The 21716-nt window shown below is 45.3% G+C and overlaps 2 protein-coding genes across 6 annotated transcripts; both read right to left on the bottom strand.

Moving 5' to 3' along the window:
- Positions 1 to 1470: 1470 nt before the first annotated feature.
- ier2a (immediate early response 2a) lies at positions 1471 to 2734 on the bottom strand. The gene has a single exon (XM_035615331.2). The coding sequence runs from the start codon at positions 2591 to 2593 to the stop codon at positions 1976 to 1978; it is 618 nt and encodes a 205-aa protein (XP_035471224.2). The 5' UTR covers positions 2594 to 2734; the 3' UTR covers positions 1471 to 1975.
- A 4498-nt stretch (positions 2735 to 7232) lies between these two features.
- Positions 7233 to 21395, bottom strand: LOC118288718 (nucleus accumbens-associated protein 1). Of its 5 annotated transcripts, none has more exons than XM_035615135.2 (8): positions 21014 to 21395; positions 17144 to 17297; positions 15853 to 16125; positions 14893 to 15523; positions 14553 to 14723; positions 12965 to 13070; positions 12684 to 12781; positions 7233 to 11489 (listed from the first exon to the last, which is right to left on the bottom strand). In XM_035615135.2, exons 2-8 carry the CDS (start codon positions 17267 to 17269, stop codon positions 11179 to 11181), a joined length of 1716 nt encoding a protein of 571 aa, XP_035471028.1. In that variant the 5' UTR covers positions 17270 to 17297; positions 21014 to 21395; the 3' UTR covers positions 7233 to 11178. The 5 variants fall into 5 exon arrangements, with proteins under 5 accessions (XP_035471028.1, XP_035471024.1, XP_035471025.1 ...); XM_035615131.2 differs by lacking the exon at positions 21014 to 21395 and adding an exon at positions 20795 to 20877; XM_035615132.2 differs by lacking the exon at positions 21014 to 21395 and adding an exon at positions 20795 to 20877 and having other exon boundaries at positions 14553 to 14720.
- Positions 21396 to 21716: the final 321 nt, after the last annotated feature.

Here is a 21716-nt window from a genome sequence, read left to right as displayed (position 1 = left end):
AAAAGAAAGTGCAGTTCAGAAAACGGTGTATTCTCCCTTCTACTTATTTGTGGGGGGTCAGGGGTCGCAGGAGCAAGCCACGCGTGATGATGTACTCAACTGGCTGTGGAACCTTTGACCTCTCACTCACTCCCTCTCTCTCTCTCTAACTCTGTCTCTCTCACTCTCTTATCTGTCGCACTCTCAACCTGTCTCACCGCTATTTCTACCAGTGCATTTTGTAATTCCAAACAAAACTCTTCCTAAAGAATAAAATCCAGAGAGAATGCACACTGTCTGGCCTCTTTTCTTGTCTGCACTGTTGCTCTCCTCTGCCTGTGAGGATGCATTAGTGTTGTTGGTGCGTTGTTGGGTTCATACTTTGGCACGGAGGTGAGTTTCAGAAGTTTATGTTTACATTTTGTATGTGGGGTTAGTCATAGCTTCTTGGAAACGGCGTTTGATGCGAGTGGTGAGACCGAACTGAACGGTAACTTTGAAGGCGAATGACGATGACTAGTTATACATAGTAACTTTGGTGATTCACACCACCTCACTCGCATGAATTCCATCTCATGTGCATCACAATCCTTTTTGTTTGTTTGTTGTTGTTTTGGTTTTTTTGCTCGGTTTCTGTTCCATTCGGTTTGATAATAAATTACCAAAAAATCCACTAGAGGATTATGTATTTTTTAAGCTTGGGTCTGCAGAGGACCTGTATGTGTAAATTCAGAATTAGCCTGCGTGTGTGCATGAGACGTGTGTTTCCATAGGCATGTCCAGACTGTTCCGGCCACTGTGCAGGCTGCTCTCCGGTTTCAGCCGGAAGAATGAGCCTCACAGTCGGGGCCTCTCACACAGGGGCACTTCCCCCCCACATTCCTTCCTCTGTTTTTTTTTTTCTGCAGGGTCAGTCGGCCCCCTTCCCCCAACACAAATACTACCATGCCACCAATCCCTGTCGCACCCCCATCACACGTCTGGTATGCAATGCATTGTTTTTTGTGTTGTTTTTCTAAATGCATATTTCTACTATGAGGTAATTGGTTTAAATGTGAGTGGATTTTTGTGGGGAAATCCTGTAACCGGTTCTGCAGAACCACTCACCACATTTATCTACTCAGCTCCAGACGTATTTGATTTCTTAAACCTCTGTCCCATGACTGCTGGGACATTTCCCACCACAGCTTTTTTTAACAGCCGGAGGAGGAGGAGTGGGGGGCCCAATTGTCCTCAGGGTGTTTTGGACAATCAACTGGATTGTCCCTGCTTTTGTTCTGCAAATCAGTGGTGGGGGAAGGAAGCCAGCTTCTTCACACCAGAAGCAGCTTCCTGTCTCACACACACAGTAATTTCCTGCAGCAAATCCCCAGCATTTCTGTTTTGTATAATTACTCAGCCAGCTCTCATTCCCAAATATATGAATATATGCTTATATCTGACTCATAGGCATGAAACATCATCCTGTCACAAACAACACATCACTCAGGATTCACTTTGAGTACAAAAAAACGAAAGTTTAATAAATACTGAGGTAGTTGATCATTGACTGTTTCACACTTGAACTCATCAGCACATCACACCTCACATGATCAGTCAGCATGTAGGCCTCAGACACAAGTTCACAACCAGGCCAGCAGAGTTTACAGAGTCTGTTCAGTCTCTTTAATGTTCATGGAGGCAGTCTATGATGAGCCACATATTCCTGTAGGCCCTGGACCAGCCCCCCTGCTGTGAGCTTTATGGGCCAACGAGTCACTCGGGACGACTTGGCATCGGCTGGCCCTGCTCCCGTGGTTCCTGGAACGTGCCCCGGCCTGTCCAGAGTCGCGTCTGTGGGGAACTTCCCCCGGGACCCAACTGTCCCGCGGTGTTCGCCCCCCCCCCGCGACTCCCCGGGACAGGCCCGCTGCCGGCGGGTTGCCATCAGGCCTTTCAAGGCCGCGTCGGAAAGTTCATTCGCCCCCTTTTGAATGTGAGAGGCAGCGTTTCTCTCTCAACACGCCGCGACCGCCCTCGGCAGCGGGATGGGGGTCGGGCGCGCGCCCAGCTCGCTGCCGCCGCCGCAGTTCACGTAGTCCATCAGCACGGGGCTCACGGGCACCGGGTGCTGGGAGCGGTTCGTCTGCTCCAGTTTCGCTTTCTTGCGCGGCAGGAAATCCGGCTCGGCGGCCGCCTTGCCGCGTCTCTTCCTCGACAGTTGCGCGGGGCCGCTCGGGCACCGGTTCTCCTTGTCCTCCGCGCGGGGACGCGCGACCTCCTCCCGCGGCGCAGAGCGAGGCTGCGCGCCGCCGCCGGCGAGCGAAGCGGGGCCCTGGAGCCCCACGTGTGGGCCGTTGGGCTCCGTGGTCACCGCGGTTGTTGTTGTTGTTGTTGTTGTTGTTGTTTGTTGTTGTTGTTGTTGTTGTTGTTGTGGTTGTTGGTGCTCACGTGGTCCCGGCGCCACGCCGTCTGCCGGGGTCTGGGCCGCGTGGTACATGTCCCGGGCGGACTTCATCACCAGGGTGAGCAGGAGACTCCGGTGGAGGCGGAGACCCCCTCGCTGGCTGCGGGAGCTGTACAGTTTCCCCAGAGCCACGACCATGATCCTCTTGGCCTCGGCGCTGACCTCCATGTCCCGGCTCGTTTATCAAACTGAGGCACTTCCCGGAAAAAGAAACAATCGAAGGAGGTTGGTGTTTTGTGCGGATCCGGCCTCTCTCTCCCTCCCCTCTGACTTCACGCGCAGACACGATACAGACCGGGCGGCGGGGACACGTACTTATCACCTCGCTGACGTCACCCGACCGGCGTCATACGACAGGGCCCCGCCCACCGGGCTCTGACGTTTCAACTGGTCGGACCACTAGTGGCTATTTTTAATCTGAACCCAAGTGAAGATGAAAACACAAGGAGGATTAATAACTGTGATGAATAAACAAGTGGTGGATTTGACACCACAACACACACACACACACACACACACACACACTCTGTCAGCTGCTCAACCATAGTGGAGCAGTACAAATCAAGCATGGCAGCCTGTTACTGTTTGATAACTACTGCTGGGTGCATGATACATTTTTTCTTAAATATATTTTAGCTTTATTTGATCAATTTACTCTTCTCTTTCTTTAAAATCCCTTGGACTCAGAGCTGCTGTCTGTGGTTATAAATATTTTTTACTGCACAAATCCCCACCTGCCTGATCATATACAAGTCGTATGCAACAGGCGGAGCTGATCCTGACTCTGGTTTTGATCACAAATGTGTCGAATTTTTGCATCATAATTTCACTTTTTGTCTTTAAGTTTGAAGAACATCACCAGAGCTAAATTGTAAAACACTTAATGACATCGCACATGTAAATGGGTCAAGGCCTTATTAAGTCTGACCTTTTCAGTGGAGCACCTGTTGGCAGCTGTCAGGGGGGAAATTTAGCATTTTGCCCTTTGATTTTCATCAATTAGCTGACAGTCTGTGTCTCATTATTGATCAAACTAAACATGGGTTCAGTCTGTTGAACACACTTTTACTTTGAACCCCCCCCCCCCCCCCCCCCCCCCGCGCAGCTTTAAACAATAGCAGGTGAGGTTAAATCAGTCAAAAATGTGAAAAAAAAGCTGTGTTGTTAAAAAAACATCAATCGGGTGAAAATCATGTAAAGAGCCTTGACTCCAATTTGCTTCTTTCGATTAACGGAGTCGATGCAGGAACAGTGTGAAGATATTTCTGTCCATGTTTAGTCTTTCTCACACTAGGAATGACAAGCAGCCAGTGAAGGCTCTCATCTCTCAGCTCTCCCTGTCCAGTCTCACCCATCCCCCAGTGTCTTACTTCCTTTGGCAGGAAAAAAAAAAAGAACAGAGTGAGGGGGGGTTGGGGTGGTTAACAGAGAGATGACCATATAAAGCATATCCTGCTCCTGTGGCAAACAGGCAGAGGAAAACCCATGACGTGCGTGGGAGCCCTTGTTTCCTGAAGCCATTTAAAGTAACAGCAGCGAGGATTGCGTCAGGGGCCTGCCACTTCCCCGAGCCCATATATGGGCAATGGAATCCATTCCTCCTAGTTTGTGTGGCGGTTACAAAACAGCAAAGGGATTTTCATCAGCAGCTGGAGCTGGACAGAGAGTGTGACAACATGAAACTATAGTGTCCTGGGGGGGTCAGTTTGAAGGTGGGCTGCCCCTGCAGATGTGAGTTCTTGGTGGGTTAGAGAGACCATTTGTCTTTTTTTCAGACACTGCGCCTACCTCCAGAGGAATGTGTGGATTTGTTTCTGGCGTGGCTGCATTCGAACAAAACACCGGCTACAGGGGAGAAACAGGCTGACGTCTGCATTCTTTTTTAGAACTGTGAATCAACTGTCCAAACTTGTCTTTGAGGAAGGAATGCGTCAAAATCAATAGGGCGGGGACCTTCCTTTCACCTATAACCTGTATTACAACAACAGCCTCCCCATAGGCCAACTAATCTAATGATATATTGAAACTCGTGGTTACACAGTTCGTAAGGCTCAAGTCATCACCTGGGTTGAAGGGGATTTTTTTATTTGGGTTCACCTGAGCCCTTGAAATCTCAGCACGGTGAAATTGTGCCCCCCTGTGGTACTTTCATGGAACTGAAGCAGAGTTGTTGAGACTGGAGCTCCACAACATGAGCACGTTGAAGAGGCATAAACCCCCCCTGACTGAAGCATTCATTAAATACTCTTGCCCACTTTCACGAGAGAAAGCTGATGCATTGGCACATTGTCCACTGGGCCTGCATCATTTAATAATTCCGTTCATCCAGATTGAATCCAGTGTCTATCTTGCATTTTGCACGTCTGGCAATATATGGCCCCTCTGTCCACCAGAATATGAGTCCCAGCGTCAGCAGTGATTTGTGTTTGCTCGTGCCCGCGTGCAAAATCTCGCACTGAAATGTGAGTTTTTTGAATTGCTAAGAGTCTTATTCTCCTTCACATCTGGAGAATTATAAAACCACTGCACTGGACTGTATAGTGTTTTCCTTTCCAAGATATAATGGGGAGGTCTTTTTTTAAAAGCAGGGGAGCCTGTTTAGGGCCTGCGGGAAAGTTTGATCCGACCCTATTCTGACAGAGACAATGTTGTGCTGGCAAGTTTTGTGGTGAACAATCTAATGCTAATGAACCCCATTCACAAAGAGAATATGGGGACAATAAAGTACAACTGTGAGGTTGTCTTGAAGATCCTTTAGCAGAGCAGACTACTGGAACAAGATATTATTGGGGGGGGCGGACAACTTTTTAAAAATGTCCTGCTTTTCTCTTGATGAAACAATACACATAGCAAACACCACCCAACAAGCCACTTGTGTGCGTGGGTTCACTGCAGAGTTTGATATGAGGGAGGATTTGCTGTCTTTGCAGCTGGAAAGAGTTTACACTGCATATGATCAAAATGCTGCAATGACTTTTTGTAAAAAAAATTCTTGAAGGGTATTTGAGGAGAGTTTCCAGCACATGAAGACGCAACAAAAAGGGATTGAACATATTAAAAAAAAGTCATTCTCAAAGCTCGTTCTTTCCTTACTGAGTTCATTCATGTGGCAGAAAAGCAGATACAACAGTAGATTGAGTAGTTTTTCATTGAAAGTACAGTAGGGCTCAGTGATTGGTACTTTAGAGACGGTTGCAGACCTTTCCTCTCTTCAGGTGGAGACATTTGGCACCGCTTGGAGCAAAATGTCCAATTTTATTTCTTCTCTTTCAGTGAAAATAGGCACTTGACTTCCTGCTGTCAGCTGTCATGGCAGCCTTTCAACACCAGGTGGTGCAATAGGAAGGGAAACAGAGAAAACAAAAAAGATTACTGCTTGAATCTGCACCGATTGGCAAAGCAAAGGGTCGTCGAGGTCACTTCATGCAAATAAAAGGAAGAGAGTGACATTGTTTTTTCTCACTGTGTAAACTGCATCATTCTGAATTCATTCATTTAGTCACATTGACACTATAAAATTACACGTCACTTATAATCTCATACGGACAAAACATCAGAGAGAACTGATCATTTTGTTCAGTCGAACCACCATGGATGAATTGGGCCACAAAGCCTGCTCCTTAAAAAATTGTTGTAAGTTTACAATGATAATTCAATTTTTATTCAATACTTAATAATTGTATAACTATATTCCACTTTCAGGAAAGGTAACATCATAGTTTAACACACTAGCGTTTTAACTCAATGGAATTTTTAAATGGAATGAATTACAAACCCACTTCCAATTGATCAGTGTCACTTCACTTGGAGAATTCAAACAATTATTATTAGAACATTCACTGAATCTTGCAACTGCCTTTAGTTTTACATTCTTGTATTGTTTGTCTGTTGTCTACTCTTGCTGTCAGTAATTTGGATTGTCTTTTGTTGCTGCAAATTTTAAATTGTTCCCAGGCCTCTCTTGAAAAAGAGATTTTTAATCTCAATGAGTTTGCCTGATTAAATAAATATGAAATAAGTAAATATAGCATATAAAGATATATTTTGCGCTCCCGAACTGCCCCGAGGCCCTGACGGTGGGAGCTGGTTCTTTGTGTTCTTTGTGTTCTCTACTCATTTTGCTCTTATTTGACGCTGAGCAGGTGCTTCTTAATGTAGAATCCAATATGAGACATGTCGGTGACTCCCAGCCTCATGAGGTGAACTTTCTTTCAAGTATGCAAAGCATTTTTTTTACAGTATATATCCGCATCATGCACTCACACAGATAAATACGAAAGCAAAAACCATACGCAAGAAGAGACCGAAACAACTGTGTGGGACGATATGTTCGTAAAAACGGTGACGAGAATTGTTCATACGTGGCGACCTCCAGGTGTGAGCACTGATGTGTGTAAGATTCAAAAATTCAGCGTTTCATGTTCACGCCTTTTTATCGCTATAGGTTTGATAAAATGACTTACAGCAAATGACATCGAACCATTTCAGTGTGCATTCCTCTCGTTTATTTAAATAAATGTCCCCTAGATATTGCTGTAAATAAAGCATGAAAATGAACCTGAGTAAAAATGGGGAATTCAAGGTTTTTTACAAGTTTTTTATCTCTTTAAGTCGAATTCTGGTTTATATACTTGGTTAAAAGATTAAGAATAACAAGTAAATGTTTTTCTATTATTTTACATAGAGTATGTCCTTGAAGGCACAGTTTAAGGAGTTGACATGACTGAGATTTGTTTCTTGTGTAGTCATATTTTCAGTATACACACAGCTGAACAGTTAACATGCCAGTGAATGAATGAGTCGGAGAGAAATTGTTACAAATCTTTTATTAAGATATTCATTATTTAATCCATTTTGACATTTTCATCTATGATTTGTTTTTATCTTACAGTCGTTAATGTGCAATTACCTTTGATAATGTTGGGTCACAGTTACAGGGCTTTCACAAAGTTATTGGCACTTGGAACACAGAAAGAATAGGATGAGCAGTACAGGAGGTCGACTGGAGCTACGGGGTTACAGAGGGCAAGGCGCAGGGGCAGAGAAATGGGCAGGCCAGTTACTGCACAGGTTGTGAAGAAGCGCCGTTTCTAGGTAAATATATACCTCATGCTGTGAGTGCACGACAAACAATCTGACCTCTATGTGTGCGCGTCTATATATAATATACAGTATTTATCTATACATGTATATAATCATATTTATATATGTACTGTTTAGTGACAAAAGGTTCCCCATGCCGTGCCACACCTTATCCATTCAAGTGTGTAGGTCTACATGTCTTGTGAAGTGTAAACACATTCGCTGAAAAGGTACAGAACTTACGTTTTGCTTACAAAGTAGCCTTCCGTTTTCAAACACACACAAAGTAAAACATATCTACACTCGCACACCTCCTGCAGATGAAGCACTGTGCAAGTAGGTGGTGAGTGGAAGATTTTTTTTTTTAATTGAGTCATAAGAAGTAGAGTTGGCCCATGAGAGCGACTATAGATAAAACTGGACGTGTACCGTAACCATGGTTATTTCTGATCTATCACTGATCTCCAGTGTTGCGAAGAGTTTGTGAAGCAGGATTCTCTGACTCGGATTTCTGTATTTGGGCTCGGCCTCTGTTTTGTGGGAGCGGACGAATATGGCTTCCTTATGATTAACTAGTTCGCTGGTGATGTTTCCGCTTTAGCCATAACAGAGTTGATGGTTTCAGTCACAAGCTAATTTAAGCCAGTGTTGCTTGACATCGCTTTAAAGGCTTCTTTATGTTATCTTATAAATTTCATCCTAATTTGTCTGTTCTATAGGAGACTCATTGTCTTTTCTAAAGGTGTCAATAGTGATTAAACACTGGTTTCCCTCCAGAGGGAATGAACATCTTGTAATTATGACAATAAAGACATTTCAACAATAACGTGGCTATTTTTCATACCTGATCTTCTGTCTTTTAGCACGAACATTATCAGATTTAATGGACACTGTGCTAAATGAGACTTTATTATATTTTATTGCTCGATTAGGAGTCTGAAATTAAATTCAGAAGCCCGCTTTTCTGCCATTACAGTGAATCGATTTTAGAAAACCTTGAACAAAGGTTTTTTTGGGGGGTTTTCAGTTTTATGAAAATCTCCATGTTTAAGGTTTTCAGTATAACATCATGTGATCTCCCAGCAAACTCTTTCATGGATTATGGTCACTTTAACACAACCTAATAATTCGTAATTTAAACGTGTGTCCAACTGTAGACTTTGAGTCCTGATACGGAGAAAAAAAAACACCACCTGAAAGCCACGAAGCAAATTAAACACACATATTACAATTCAGATTTGACTATGTGAAAACCAGCGCTTTGCCTCTCTCTCAAACACATGAGTACACACGGAAGTGGAAGTGAAACATGACACCAGCTGCATGAGGGACAGGAAGCGCAACAGTCTTCAAAGATACTCCGGAGGTAAGTCGGGGTGGGGTGCTCATTTGGCATTTACAGTCAAATGCAAATGTGAGGTTTTGTTGTCATCATACTTACAAGGTACTGCATGTTTTGTTCTGTCCATATATCTCCTAATCAAAGCACCTAAGTAAACTCACTCTTATAACTTTAAACAATATGAAAATAGGTTGAGCTATATCGAACATGCATATAGTTATTTTTTTTTCAATGAGATTGACTCAACTGCCTTGAATAAGAAGCATATATACCTTCCCAGTTTTTACACTGTACTGGTCTTCAGAAAAATAGAACCTTTTTTTTCCCCAGAAGGAGAAAGTAATCAGTCGTCCGTTTGAGCATTTCATGAGCACATTCCTAATTCAGTATTATATCCACCGGCAACAGGAATAATCAATCCCCCGTACTGATCCCCATTCTGCACGTCAACACGCATTCAACACTAGCTTTCACATAAAAAAAAGGTCAGCTTTTGCCGCGTCATATTCAGACACGTCAAGCAACAGAAAGGAGGAACACTTGGTAGTCAACTCGACAGTCTTCTTGATTATTTACAGTAGGACTTTTTAAAAACAAAGAAACACAGTTAGACATGGAAAAAAAAGGACAAATTCCACCTAAAGGGATTGAATTGCTACACAACATTTCTCCAAAAAGGTGCATGAACCACTGTTCTTGTCATTAAGGTGCAGAAACCTCCACTTCCTCTCATGGAAGGTGCAAAATCATTTCAAACTCCAAAATAAAACGGTCAGCCATTTAGAATTTCCATATTAAAGAGGCGGTACATTGGATAAACGTAAATAAACCACATACCAGAATTCGCAGCCGCGCAATACAGAGAACTACAGTATGTCTCACACACACACACACACACACACACATGGATAGTACCAGAACACCTTTTTTCTTCACGCAATATCTGCTCTCTGGTATTGCCATACCCCCCAGCCTTCTGCTTATAGTTTTCAATTCATTAAAAAGGCACATTCCAATATTCCACAATTATTTCCCATGACTTTTGCATTTCCACAAAATGTCAGCAGTTTTTTTCCGTTTCAATAACTGTAGTACAAAGAAGTAACTAGCCGAGTTGTCAGATCAGTATAACCGTTATATTTCTACGAGTAAACGCTGCAGGTTCATAACCTAACAATGGCCGTTATCATAGACAACAGTCGAGCCAGCTGAATCAGTCTTATTCCTTTTTTAGCCAGTGAAGAGAAGATGAAATGATACAAATTCAGCAGTTCAACTGCTCATTCCATCGCTCCGCACTGTAAAATAAAGATAAAAATAAATGACTACGGGACCTGTGGTAAGACGGCTTCATTATGCTCTTTCTTTCCTGCAAAAATAGCACTTCTCCTTGTTTGACAAGATCTCTTTCAATAAAACATGAAGATCGAGAGTTTAAAACAATCCCTCTCGCTCTCTTCGCTCACACCGTTCTAGGCATGGGCACTCATATAAATATAGTTCGTCCTCTAAAAATATGTCCGCCTCTGATCACCTGTTGCCCTTCAGTTTTTCTTTACAGTCATCTGAGTAAAAAGCTTTTCCCTTCTCTCTGGATCACTTTTCAGTTTTATAGACAAACATGCTAAACATTAGAATTTATATGGTAAGAATTAGAGGTGGGGAAAAAACAAAACAGAAAAATGAGATTCATATCTAAAAGATATCACACGGTGAAACACTCAGGTGAGATTTTCTGGTCTCAAGAGAGGAGAGGTGAGGTGGGGGTGAAGAACACTCGCGGGGCGATGAGTGGAAGATGGTCGAGGAGGAAGAACAGGTAGTGTTAATCTATTTTAATAACATCTCTATTTCAAATTGAGTTCCTTCCCCGAGGCTGGAATACAAGGTGCCAGGCTTGCATAGAGAAAAAAAGCCACTGACACTTACATTCAATATACTCGCTACCTCTACTTCTAATCTGTCCATCAGCCATCCCCCGTCTCCTCCCCCGGCTACGCCGGTAACTTCCCCCCATCACCCGCACGTCAGGGAATGTATTTAATATGCAACAGTGAATGCGCTTACACACCTTAAAAAGACAAGGGGAGGCAGAGGGCAGCTAGGATTATAACTCACTCTCTCCCATTCCTCGACTAAGTCCATTGTACAGTCATGAAGCAAAAAATTGAAGCTTTCACATCCTGGTTACATCAGGGTAACAACCCCAGCAGTGTAGTATAGACAGTCAAATGTGAGATATCAGTGTGGGCCAAAGAGTGAGGAGGCAAGCAGAGCTGGGGAGTACTGGTGCGCGTCACCCAATTTCAACCTTCCCCAGACACAGTGTTCAAAATAATGCTCCTCCGTCCCCCCCCACGCCTTGTAGTGATTCACCTGAAGAGCCACCCGACTCCATGCCGGCACCGCCGGTGGCCTCCAGGGAGGCGGGGTCGAACGTGTGATCTGCGCCCAGGTTGTCGTCCTCCGTCTTGACGCCGTCGGGGAGGAAGGCGGAGTAGGCATCGCTCTCGGCCATCAGCAGCTTCAGCTTGGGGATCCAGCTCTTGCGGACCACACGCCGGGCGTTGGTGCACATGTCGGCTGCGATGGCGTTCATCTCGCTCTCTTTGAAGCTCGTGGCAAAGTTCTGGCAATAAACTGACATGGGGAGGGGGGAAAAAAACACAGGTTGGGCTGTTAGCACCTCATGTTCTGAGCTATAGGACCTGCGATGCAGTATTTTTAAAGTCTGAACACTTCATGTCCTTTCTCTGTATAATTTCCGTCACTCCAGCTGTTTATTTCACATAATTGCCTGCTGTAACGACTCACCATAAACTGCCTTGTTATCTTTTATAAACACCTAGCATATTTATGTCAGTTTTTGATGTTTATTAGTCTGATTAAATCTCTGCTACATGAAGTGCACAACCTTGGTGGTGTGATCGCAGCAAAGCAGTTACTGTTTTGTTGATTGTTTTCTGATAAAAGTCTTCTCAAGAGAAACGTTATACTTTTTTATTGCTCACTAGAGGAACACACATTACTAAGAGATTAATGTGTGGTGCGATGCTCCCCCACTCTGTACTCTTTAAATGTCTTTCCCATTGGGGTTTTCTCAGTACAACTTCACCTTTCTTGCAAGGTGCATGAAGAACTATAGCCATTTGAAGTCAAAGTTCCACTTGAGCTGACTCCATCCAACAATAACCTAAACTGGCTGCAGCTCCATATTCAATAGACAACTGCCAGAAAGCCAATAAGAATATTTCCCAAAATGTCAAACATTTTGCTTTAATATGAGCAAATACAACTGTGGACTAACTTAAAAGGATATACAGTATTTGCCAGACTCCTGTAGATCCCACAGATCCTATAATTTAGTATGAGGGGTATTAGAAAGGTTGTCATAATTGTAAATGAATCAGCTCAGAGACAGATCTCCAGCTACTTTACTGTGGGGAAAAGTGTTCTTCTGCACAAAGCCAAAACAAGCGTCACTTAGTTACAGATTTCAAGCTTTCCCTTAAGCATCTAAATACAAATTCACCAAGTAATATACACATGACTAAAAAATATTATTATAATATATAATATATAGTATTTTCTTTAGGGCCTGCCTGCTGTTGACGTTCACTTTAAGGGTGAATGCTGCCATCTTGTGGTCACGGTGAGTTCTTACCAACAGCAGCCGCTGTAATCTATGATCTGCATCTTGATCCAAAACTAGTACGGTGTGAATGAATGTACATTCCCCCTCTATCTGTACCCAACATCACAACGAACAAATGTTAAAAACTGTTTGCATGCATGCAGGCAAACAGCCACACACAGACAAACACGTGCGCTCACATTTGACCGCATGCAGCACTCTGTTGTCCAGGGGCTTGCGGCTCGGGTCGTTGGTGGACGAGCGGATGCCTGTTCCACAGCTATTGGCCAGAGTGTTCCTGATACATCAAAATAGAATGGACGCATAGAAAAAAGAGGAAAAAACAAAAATAGTTCTTTTATCCTTTCGATGCCAGAAGATAACAAAAATAGTTACATTTCTATATTAAAACAAAGCTTTGCCGAACTTTACATGAAACGCTTGCAGAAATAGACCCAGCACACAGACGGAAGGAACAAACCTGTCAAAGAAGGCGGCCAGCAGCCTCCTCAGCAGCACCTTGTGTCTGGTCCCTGCGCTCACGTGACAGTTCATTAGCTGGGCTCGCGATATATACACTGAAGTACCTGCAAACAATGCACATGCACAAAAAAATACCATCAACAAACAAATGTAATCAAAACATATGCCATTTTTGTCAAGTTCAACCTCAGGTTTTGATGGTTATGTACAGCAATGATGAAGTCAGGATCAGAAGAGATGTTGTATCTCAATGGGACCTTCCTGGTTAAATGAAGGATACTTAAAATAAATGAAAATAAATTTGATTCAAACATTGTTATGGGGAGTGATGAGGATTTAGGTTTGATTTAGCTTCTAAATTTTATTTTTTCGATTGTTTTTTTTCATGTTTCTATCTTGAATTTGTGTGTTACACTCAGTAAAACCTTACGACTCTCTCTCTCTCTCTCTCTCTCTCTCTCTGTCTGTCTGTCTGTAACATGCACACAGTTTATTGAGAGGTATGTAACCAAGCCCATAAGGTAACTCTCTCAAAGTGTCCTTGGCATATACACAATGAATCACATGTGCAGTACTGCTGCATAATCTGCATTCCCATGCCAAGCCCGGTCATTTGAGCACAGCTTCCTCTAAATCTGTATACATATATTGTCCTTGTCCTTTATAGACCTTTATATCGAGTAACATGGTTATATTGAAGCTTGAGATTACTTTATTGTTCAGTTGTAATGCAGATTACATAACACAGTATATCTTCCAAAATGATTAAAGGGTCTAGAGAAAAACTGATGATCAATTTTTACTTTATCTAAAAAAATCAAGTCTTCTTTTTTAAAGTGGAAATAGACAACTTCTTGGCTTGAACTTGTCATTATGATGTTAAAACTGATTGCAAAGTGTAATGGCGATAGAAAGAACGACACCATCCGCATTTAGATTGGTCCCCTATATGTCTTGCATTCAGGATGTTATTTCCTTCGCCAATGGGACGCAATTTTCACAGAAAAATTACGACTCGTTTTACGGCACAAAGGAATTGTGTCACCCATTTCGTAAGTAAAACAAGGGGGAGAATAGTGTTCTCCAGGTATCTATCCCCAGTGATGGAAATGGCAGACGGTGGAACAGCTGAATTGACAAAAACAAGTCAAAAAGGATCCCGTTGACGGAGGAACAAAAGCAAGCGAAGAAGGAGAGAGATAGAAAAAGAGACAAAACAAGTGTGATCCTCATTCACTCCATGGAGAGAGCTCCAGGACTTGAGAGGCTTCAAAAACTACGTGTAGTTTGTCTTCTTTCTACTAGATCATGGTATCTCAACCAGCGAACTTATTAATGCTACAGGACGTTTAACTCAAGATGAATTGTTCAAATTGGGATTTTTTTTCCAGATTGTTTACTGCACACAACACACACACACACACAGGCTGAATGCCTAACCCTAACTCTAACCTTCTGTAGTTTTAACCATAACCCTAAATCAAAGTTTACCTTTCAGAAAGTGAGAACCAGCAAAACATGTCCTCCCTCAAAGGTCCCTCAAATGTGTTGCTAATATGCAGTTACTTACACACATACAGACATACCTGAGACTAACTCTAGCTTCTCAGCGGGGTCTCCTTCCTCGTACAGTTTGGGATGACAACGGTTGCCTATCTGAGCGATGAGTTCCGCGGGGAGACACGTTAGATCTCGGCCTCGCATCCTACCGCGTGTCTCTGTGTGGTCTGGTAGAGCCTCCACACGCTCCCCAGCTGCTGGAGAAACACAACACTGAATTAGGACTGAATAAAACCCACATCACGTTTAGACAGGGACAATAAGTTGTGCTTATGAGCCTACACTTTACATGCATTAGAGAAAAGCTAAAAATATATTTCATATTCAAGTAAGTAAGTTTGAATTTCATCATCTCATATTGATTACCTGCAGCGCCCATGTTCAGCATGCTGTACATGGTATACATATTGCAGATTTGCCTATACTGCTCTTCGGCACATTCATCTGTCCCCTCCTCCTCCTCTTCGTCATCGTGGTAGCTGATGGGTGAGTCACTGGTGTAGGTGCTCAGGGTGCCGGGGCTGGCGCCCTCTGACATGCCGAGTCCTGCCGCAGAGCTCCCGTTGGTGCTGGCGCTGCTGCTGAGCCCGCCACTGGCCACCATGCCTGCCAGGCTGGTCGCAGTGGCCCCCATACCCATGGCCAGTCCGAGAGCTCCAGGGCTTTGGATGGCGCTGCCCCGCACAGCCTCTTGCGAATAACGGGCTGCCTTCCTGGCACCACCCCCTCCCCCTGAGCCGACCCCGCCTCCATCTCGGCTGCTTCCGCCCTCCCACAGCCGCTTGGCTACAGGGGTACAGACCACTGAATATGGGGTGGCTGCTTCTGGCTGGCTAGCTGGCTGTTCCGTCTTCACTCGTGACACCAGAGGGAGTGGCGTCAGGCAGGAGGCAGGTCGGCCGGCACTGTTACTGGTCTGTGTTACAGGGCTCTGAGGCTCAGAGGGGGGGGCCTCCTCAGCATGAAGGCCCTGGGAGTCACAGCTGGGGGAGGAGACCTACAAATGACAGCATAGGTGTACATCAGGCATACATCACACATTTATGAACCATTCCATATGTGCTGGTTCTGCCATAAGAACCAGTTACTGCTCTGTCCCAAAAATTTTAAACCAAAGCTAACTGTGGGCAAACGGTGGCAGTTTGATTTAACCTGTTTTGAGATCTCTGCCTCTGAGATACTGTATGTGCTATAATTGGTATTTGGTTTGTTTATTTGTTGCACTCAAAGCACTGAAAACTAGAAAGTCTCTGAACCCCCCCCCTCCTTTCAAACACTATGTCCCAGTTACTGACAAGTTTCTACGGAAAACTGCATTAGCTTTACCTTGAGAAAGAATTCGGTGCCCTTTTCCATGATCTGCTGGATCTGCAGGAAGCCGGCAGTATACATGAGGAGAAACTGGTCCCCCACCGTCATGCTGAGACGGCCTGTGTAGCAGAAAGACAGAATCTGCTGGAAGCTCTGGGGCTGCACGGCCGGCGGGAGCTCCACTACGGTGGGGCCGCTCTCATTGCCGCTACCACCTCCACCATTGCTGCTGCTGCAGAAAAGGTCCCGGAAATACGAACTGCTGGCAGCCAGAACAGCTCGATGAGCCTACGACCAAAAGGAGATAAGTGTCCTGTTAGCAATTCTGAGCGTCGTGATGATATAGTATAATGAATGTAAGATTTTAGATATCAGGCATGTCTCACTGTCTCTTAATGATCATAAATGAGAATTTCAGAAATCAATATTTTAGGCTGGTGGTGTTATGAGGGCAGAGTTATCTCAGGAGAATCTTGTAAACAACTATACAGATTGTTTTTACTGTGAAATATGCTTCACACTGATTTGGAGTTCTTTCTTGGAAAGAAAGTCATATTCAAAGCAACACTCAGCGGTCGTTAAAATGTTGGGACCTAAAAATGAGATTATATTACAGATACTTAACGAAACCTAATATTGTCGATAGATTTTAATACGATTAACTACCAGTTACAGAGGACATAAAAACACGTGTAAGAAATCTGCACAAGATACATTAAATGTGGTTGTGGTGACAACCTTACAAGGACACATTTTAAACCTGTTACACTAGCAAAGAAAGGAATATTCACAGAGAAAACCTTTTTTTCCTTTTAAATATGATTGAAGCATTTCAGTGTTTGTTTAATAGTTGAGAATAAGGGACAGTCGATGAGAGTGGGAAATCAAACCAATATTTACCCCATTACCTATCTTACCACAACAGAGGTGTGAAATCTCATGCAATCAAGGAGTCTGTCAAATGAAAGACTACAACAAGTGAGTCAAAAAATCAACCAAAAGAGGAGGGATTCATCAAAAGCACCAAATGTTTAGAGATAAAAAAAAACCCTGCACACTGTGAAAGTGTGACAGCATTAGAGGTTGGACTACGCATTGTCCACTCCAATTATAGCTACAACTACCCCTGCCTTTACACTTGTTCTGAAGAATCTATTGGCCTTCATTCCTCCATTAAAAACGACTGCCACGAAGCCTCAAGACTAAATGTTTACACCCAATTTTTAACGTCTCCAAATTGAACACTGACTTTTAACATAAGTGTATTTGCCATCGCGAAAACACTATCTTGACGTCACATCAGTACCTTGAAGGCATGGCCCTTGACCACCACGGACACATCGCAGTAGAGGCCCTGCAGCCGCTGCTCGTTCAGACACTCTAAAACGTTGTTGCCGAAGTTTGGGATCGCCATCTGGAGGGTCTGGGCCATGGTGCGCCTGCGCACACCACCAAAGGGTCTAGTTGGTAGGAGACAGAGAAAAAGCAAAATGGTTGAGCATGAGAGAGTAAGGAGGAAATTACACTTTAACAGTAAGAACGTGTTATACCCAAAACAAAACCTCAATGAGAAGACTTCACTTGGAAGCACCGATGCGTTACTCTTTATTTGTGTGAGCAAATGTAGTCTCATTACTCCAACACAGGGCTTGAATTGTAAAATGAATACTGGATATTTGTTTTAAATATAGAAAAGTCCTCCATATAGCAATAGAGGACAAACTTCTGCAGAGTATCTCATGTGATGACCCATCTGTTACCCTCTGTTCACCCTTTGATACAAAGATAACACTGCTTGATCACTGGCCATCAGCAGGGTCATGGTCCCAGCCAGGTGGGATATAACTTGGGCAGACCTATTCGCAACAATGACAAAAAAAAAAAGCCTGTTTCATCCTGTGCTGTTTCTTCGGTGTGAGTGTATCAGCAGGAAATGTGAGGAGGAGGTGTAACGTAACAAGGCTCTGTTAAAAGACAAAAAGCTCAAAGAGAAAGGAGCTAAAACAACAACAGAAACGAGGGGTGAGGAATGTCAGACTCTTACATTAACGGACACAATAAAATGGCTGAAAGTCTTTCACTGGCGCAAAGTAATTCTAAATATACACTAAACCTAATGCGGGTCTATTTTTCAGTACTGCCGGGCCAAAACATTAATAATGAAATGACCCTTTTCGGGAGAAAAGTAGTCCTGAATAAGAATTATGTCCCTTGGCAAACAATTGACAAAGGCCGCACATATTCCTCCACAGAGTCCTACCGGGGGCTTCTGGCAGGCTCGCAGGACATAGATATTTTAAAACAAAGTTTTGTTGAAGCTTCCATGGATAATCTACACTGCATTAATCCTATACGTCACTTCAGCCTTGCAGTAGTTGTTATTGCCAGAGGCAGTAAAAGCCTTGGGTTTTTTTATTTGCTCTCTTCCTTGAGCTATTAAATCCCGTGTCCTTATATAACTGGGTCATGTTCTTGTTATTCTATGTGCAAGTGAGTGCTGCCCAAACAAACACGGCATAGCATGTTTCCATTCACTTTTCTCTAAACAGTCAAACGCAAACACCCCCCCCGCCATGCATCCTCTCAGAAGATTCCTATATTAAGACGGTCAATATTAAATTAAAGTGACCCAATGTTCCCTCTGCTGTGGACACGAACATTGTGTGCAGTGCTGTCTCTGCTTAATACTGAGACAGCTTGATATTCTGTGACAGCACGTATAAAGACGTGTGTTGAATGCACGTTACACCAGATATTATGTATATAGATATAACATATATGCAGGATACAGGCCTGCACTGCACAGAAGTGTGCAAGCGCAGCCAAAGCTACTTTTGACACGGATGCTTTACCACTTAAAAGTGCTGCATAAACGCACACTGCACAAACACACAGAGGCACGTACCAAACAAAGACAATCTCCAACGCTACGAGAACGAAATGATTGAAGCCCACCCTGCGAGAGGCATACGACCAACTTTGGTGTGACTGACTTGACGGGGGCCGGAGTGAGCCGCCCCATCATATCCAGAGCCTTTCATTTGGGACCTCGCCAAGCTCCGGGGTAAAGAGAAATGCTCTCTTTGTCTCTGTCTCTCACTCAAGCTCCCCTCTCCCTCATACTAAAACACAGATGCGCACACACACACACAAACTCAAACAAACCCCACAAAAGGCACACTGAGTCACACACAGACATTAGACAATACTGCTTGTTTACAGTTTGGCGAGCCGCAGTGAGCACACATGCGTGCACACAGAAAGACACACAAACACGGGGCTGAGAGCTGGGTGTGTTTGCACAGTTTGCCCTGACAGTGATAGAGAGAATGTGACTGTGTGTGTGTGTGTGTGTGTGTGTGTGTGTGTGTGTGTTTGTGTGTGTGTTTGTGTGTGTGTTTGTGTGTCTTTATACAACAAGGAGGGGCAGCGGGGCCTGCAGAGATGAGAGGGATCATCTCGGGTCCTCGTCCCATTGAATATATGGAGTTCAGCGAGGGGAATGGGTGAAATTCACCCAAACTCGCCCCGTGGCTCAGATCACATACCAAACCAGCCTGGAGAAGGAGAAGTAGGCCAAACATACTCACAACATACTTAAGGACTTTTGATCGGAAGCCCTGAGGCTGTTTCACCGGCAGTCAGAGGGCTTATGTTGTGTTGTTGTGTTGTGTTATGATGAGATATAGCCATCGACACATTTCTGAACGTACACTGTGGGGAAGAAAAGAAAACAACGACAACAACAACTTTCCAGTTCGTCCAGTTCTACGATCGATAACATTATGGGGCTTGTATGCTGCTTATATGGGGGCAATTGTTGTGGAGTCACTGGTGCAGCTGGCTCCCACAATGCATTCCCTCCACGGGCCATTTCCTGGTTCTCACATGCCCCGTGCCGCCTGCGCGGCCGCGTTGCTCCGGCCGACGTGAAGACGCGCACAGGCCCCGGTTCTCGATGGACCCGACGGTCTCGTATCAGGGGGAAGCTCGTTCGAGGAGCGCTTCCAAACTTCTCTAACTTCACATTACCGAGGCTCCCCACGCACGTACCTGCCCTCCCCCCCGGGCAACAGTCCGCCTCTGTGACGGACAGTCATTTAAACAGGGGATGGGATGCGCCGTGTGCCAGGCTACACCCGCCGGCCGGGAGGGCTCCACTGTCCGCTGGCACCGAGGCCGGCGGGGGGGTGGGGACACAGGATGGTAGCAAAACCCCGGAGATGCCCCAGTGAGGGCGACGGCGTGTCACTGTTTACGTGCCGTCAAATGACATTCGCGTATATTTAATATGCATGTCTATGTCTTCAGTGGGATGAACATACCCCCGCCCCCCCTTGTGGCTGACGGACACGAAACGTGCCCTCTCCCGTCCGCAGCGGGCCCACTCAGGTGGCTAACGGCTAAGCTAACGCCAGTGTTAAATATTTTCGGGCTCGCCCCGGCGCACCATCCACCTCGCGCACGCTCAGCCCGGCGGCACGGCGAGTACAGTTCGCGCGCAGCACACGAGACGAGACACTTACCGCCGGGTGAGGGTCGCTGCGGCGCCGGTCGTCAAGCCCGAGAAGACGTTGCCTATTTAAATATTTTGGTGATGGGGGAAATCGCTCCCCATGCCATTCTCCATTCTACCGACATCAACAGGTCATCCCAGGACACGCAGCCGCTGAGGGCGAGCCAGACGGAACCAGTGCGGCACGGAGGGGGGGGGGGGGCACAACAAGGCACAATTCTTTACAACCGGCGCTCACAGGAGCTGCCGTGCCAAAAAAACTAAACAAAAAAAAAAAAAAACCCGGATGCCATTGCATTTTCACATATTTGTGTGAAGAGTCTCACGAAGTTAACCATTTGAATGCAGCCGCCGCGCTGCTTGCGGCAGATTTCACTCCAATTTGTTTGGAATCGGCTGAAGTTCCACCTGGGCCCTTTTCCTCTTTGGTCGCATACTTACCCCAAACTTTTATTGTCCCGTGTCTGCTGGACCATTCATCATCAGCCTAAATCCACGGCGCTAACTAACACCGGCACAGACACCCCCCCCCTTCGCCCCCTCCCCCCTCCCCTTCGCCCCCTCCCCTTCGCCCCCTCCCCCCTGCCGCCGCCGCCGCCGCCAGTGGATCCTCGCACGACCCCGCCAGGACTCCAGGTTAGCGGCGGACAAGACACTCACCCCCGCTAGGCCGGGAAGTTGACGCGGAGCGTTGGTTCACAGGAGGGGACGCGGCGCTCTCTCTCCCCGTTCTTCCTCGCTCGGGGCAGCCATTCAGTGTGCGCGGAGCGCCGATAGCAGAGCCATCGAGGGCGGTACAGTATCCCGGGGGATTGCGGAACGCAGAGCCACTGATCGCGCGGAGCAGAGGAGGAGGGAGGCAGGCATGACGCGCTCGTCACTCAATCGCATGATCGTCTCGAGCGCAGCCTCAATTTGGGGAGACCTATCCCACGGCGTGGACTGTTTGCGCATTGGCACAGCAACAGTAGCAACCTGCGAGGAGAAGCCGTCTCTCTCAGCGCCCCCCCCCCCACCTCTTTGGCTCTCTGTCTGTCTCCGCATATGAGTGATAGAATTGGGGAAAGTAGGCCGTGTGTGTGTGTGTGTGTGTGTGTGTGTGTGTGTTTATTTAACTTGAGTGAACTCGACGCATGCATATGAAATAGGGATATTGCCGCGCCCTTGCTGGCTGTAAACATGTGAAATCTTGTGGGCAATCTTATAGACCCCAGCCCCCCCAAAACACACACACACAACCACCACACGCACAGTTATAACTGTATATCAAATGATCTACAGTTGTATTATCTCGAATGCCCTACACAAAGCATGTCGAGGCCTGACCCCTGCTCAACCAGGCAACCCTGCAAAATGCAGTGGT

The sequence above is a fragment of the Scophthalmus maximus genome, chromosome 17 (assembly GCF_022379125.1).
Source record: "Scophthalmus maximus strain ysfricsl-2021 chromosome 17, ASM2237912v1, whole genome shotgun sequence".
Lineage (NCBI taxonomy): Eukaryota > Metazoa > Chordata > Actinopteri > Pleuronectiformes > Scophthalmidae > Scophthalmus > Scophthalmus maximus.
The sequence above is the reverse complement of the archived record's forward strand: the minus strand, read 5'-3'. Positions and strand labels throughout refer to the sequence as shown.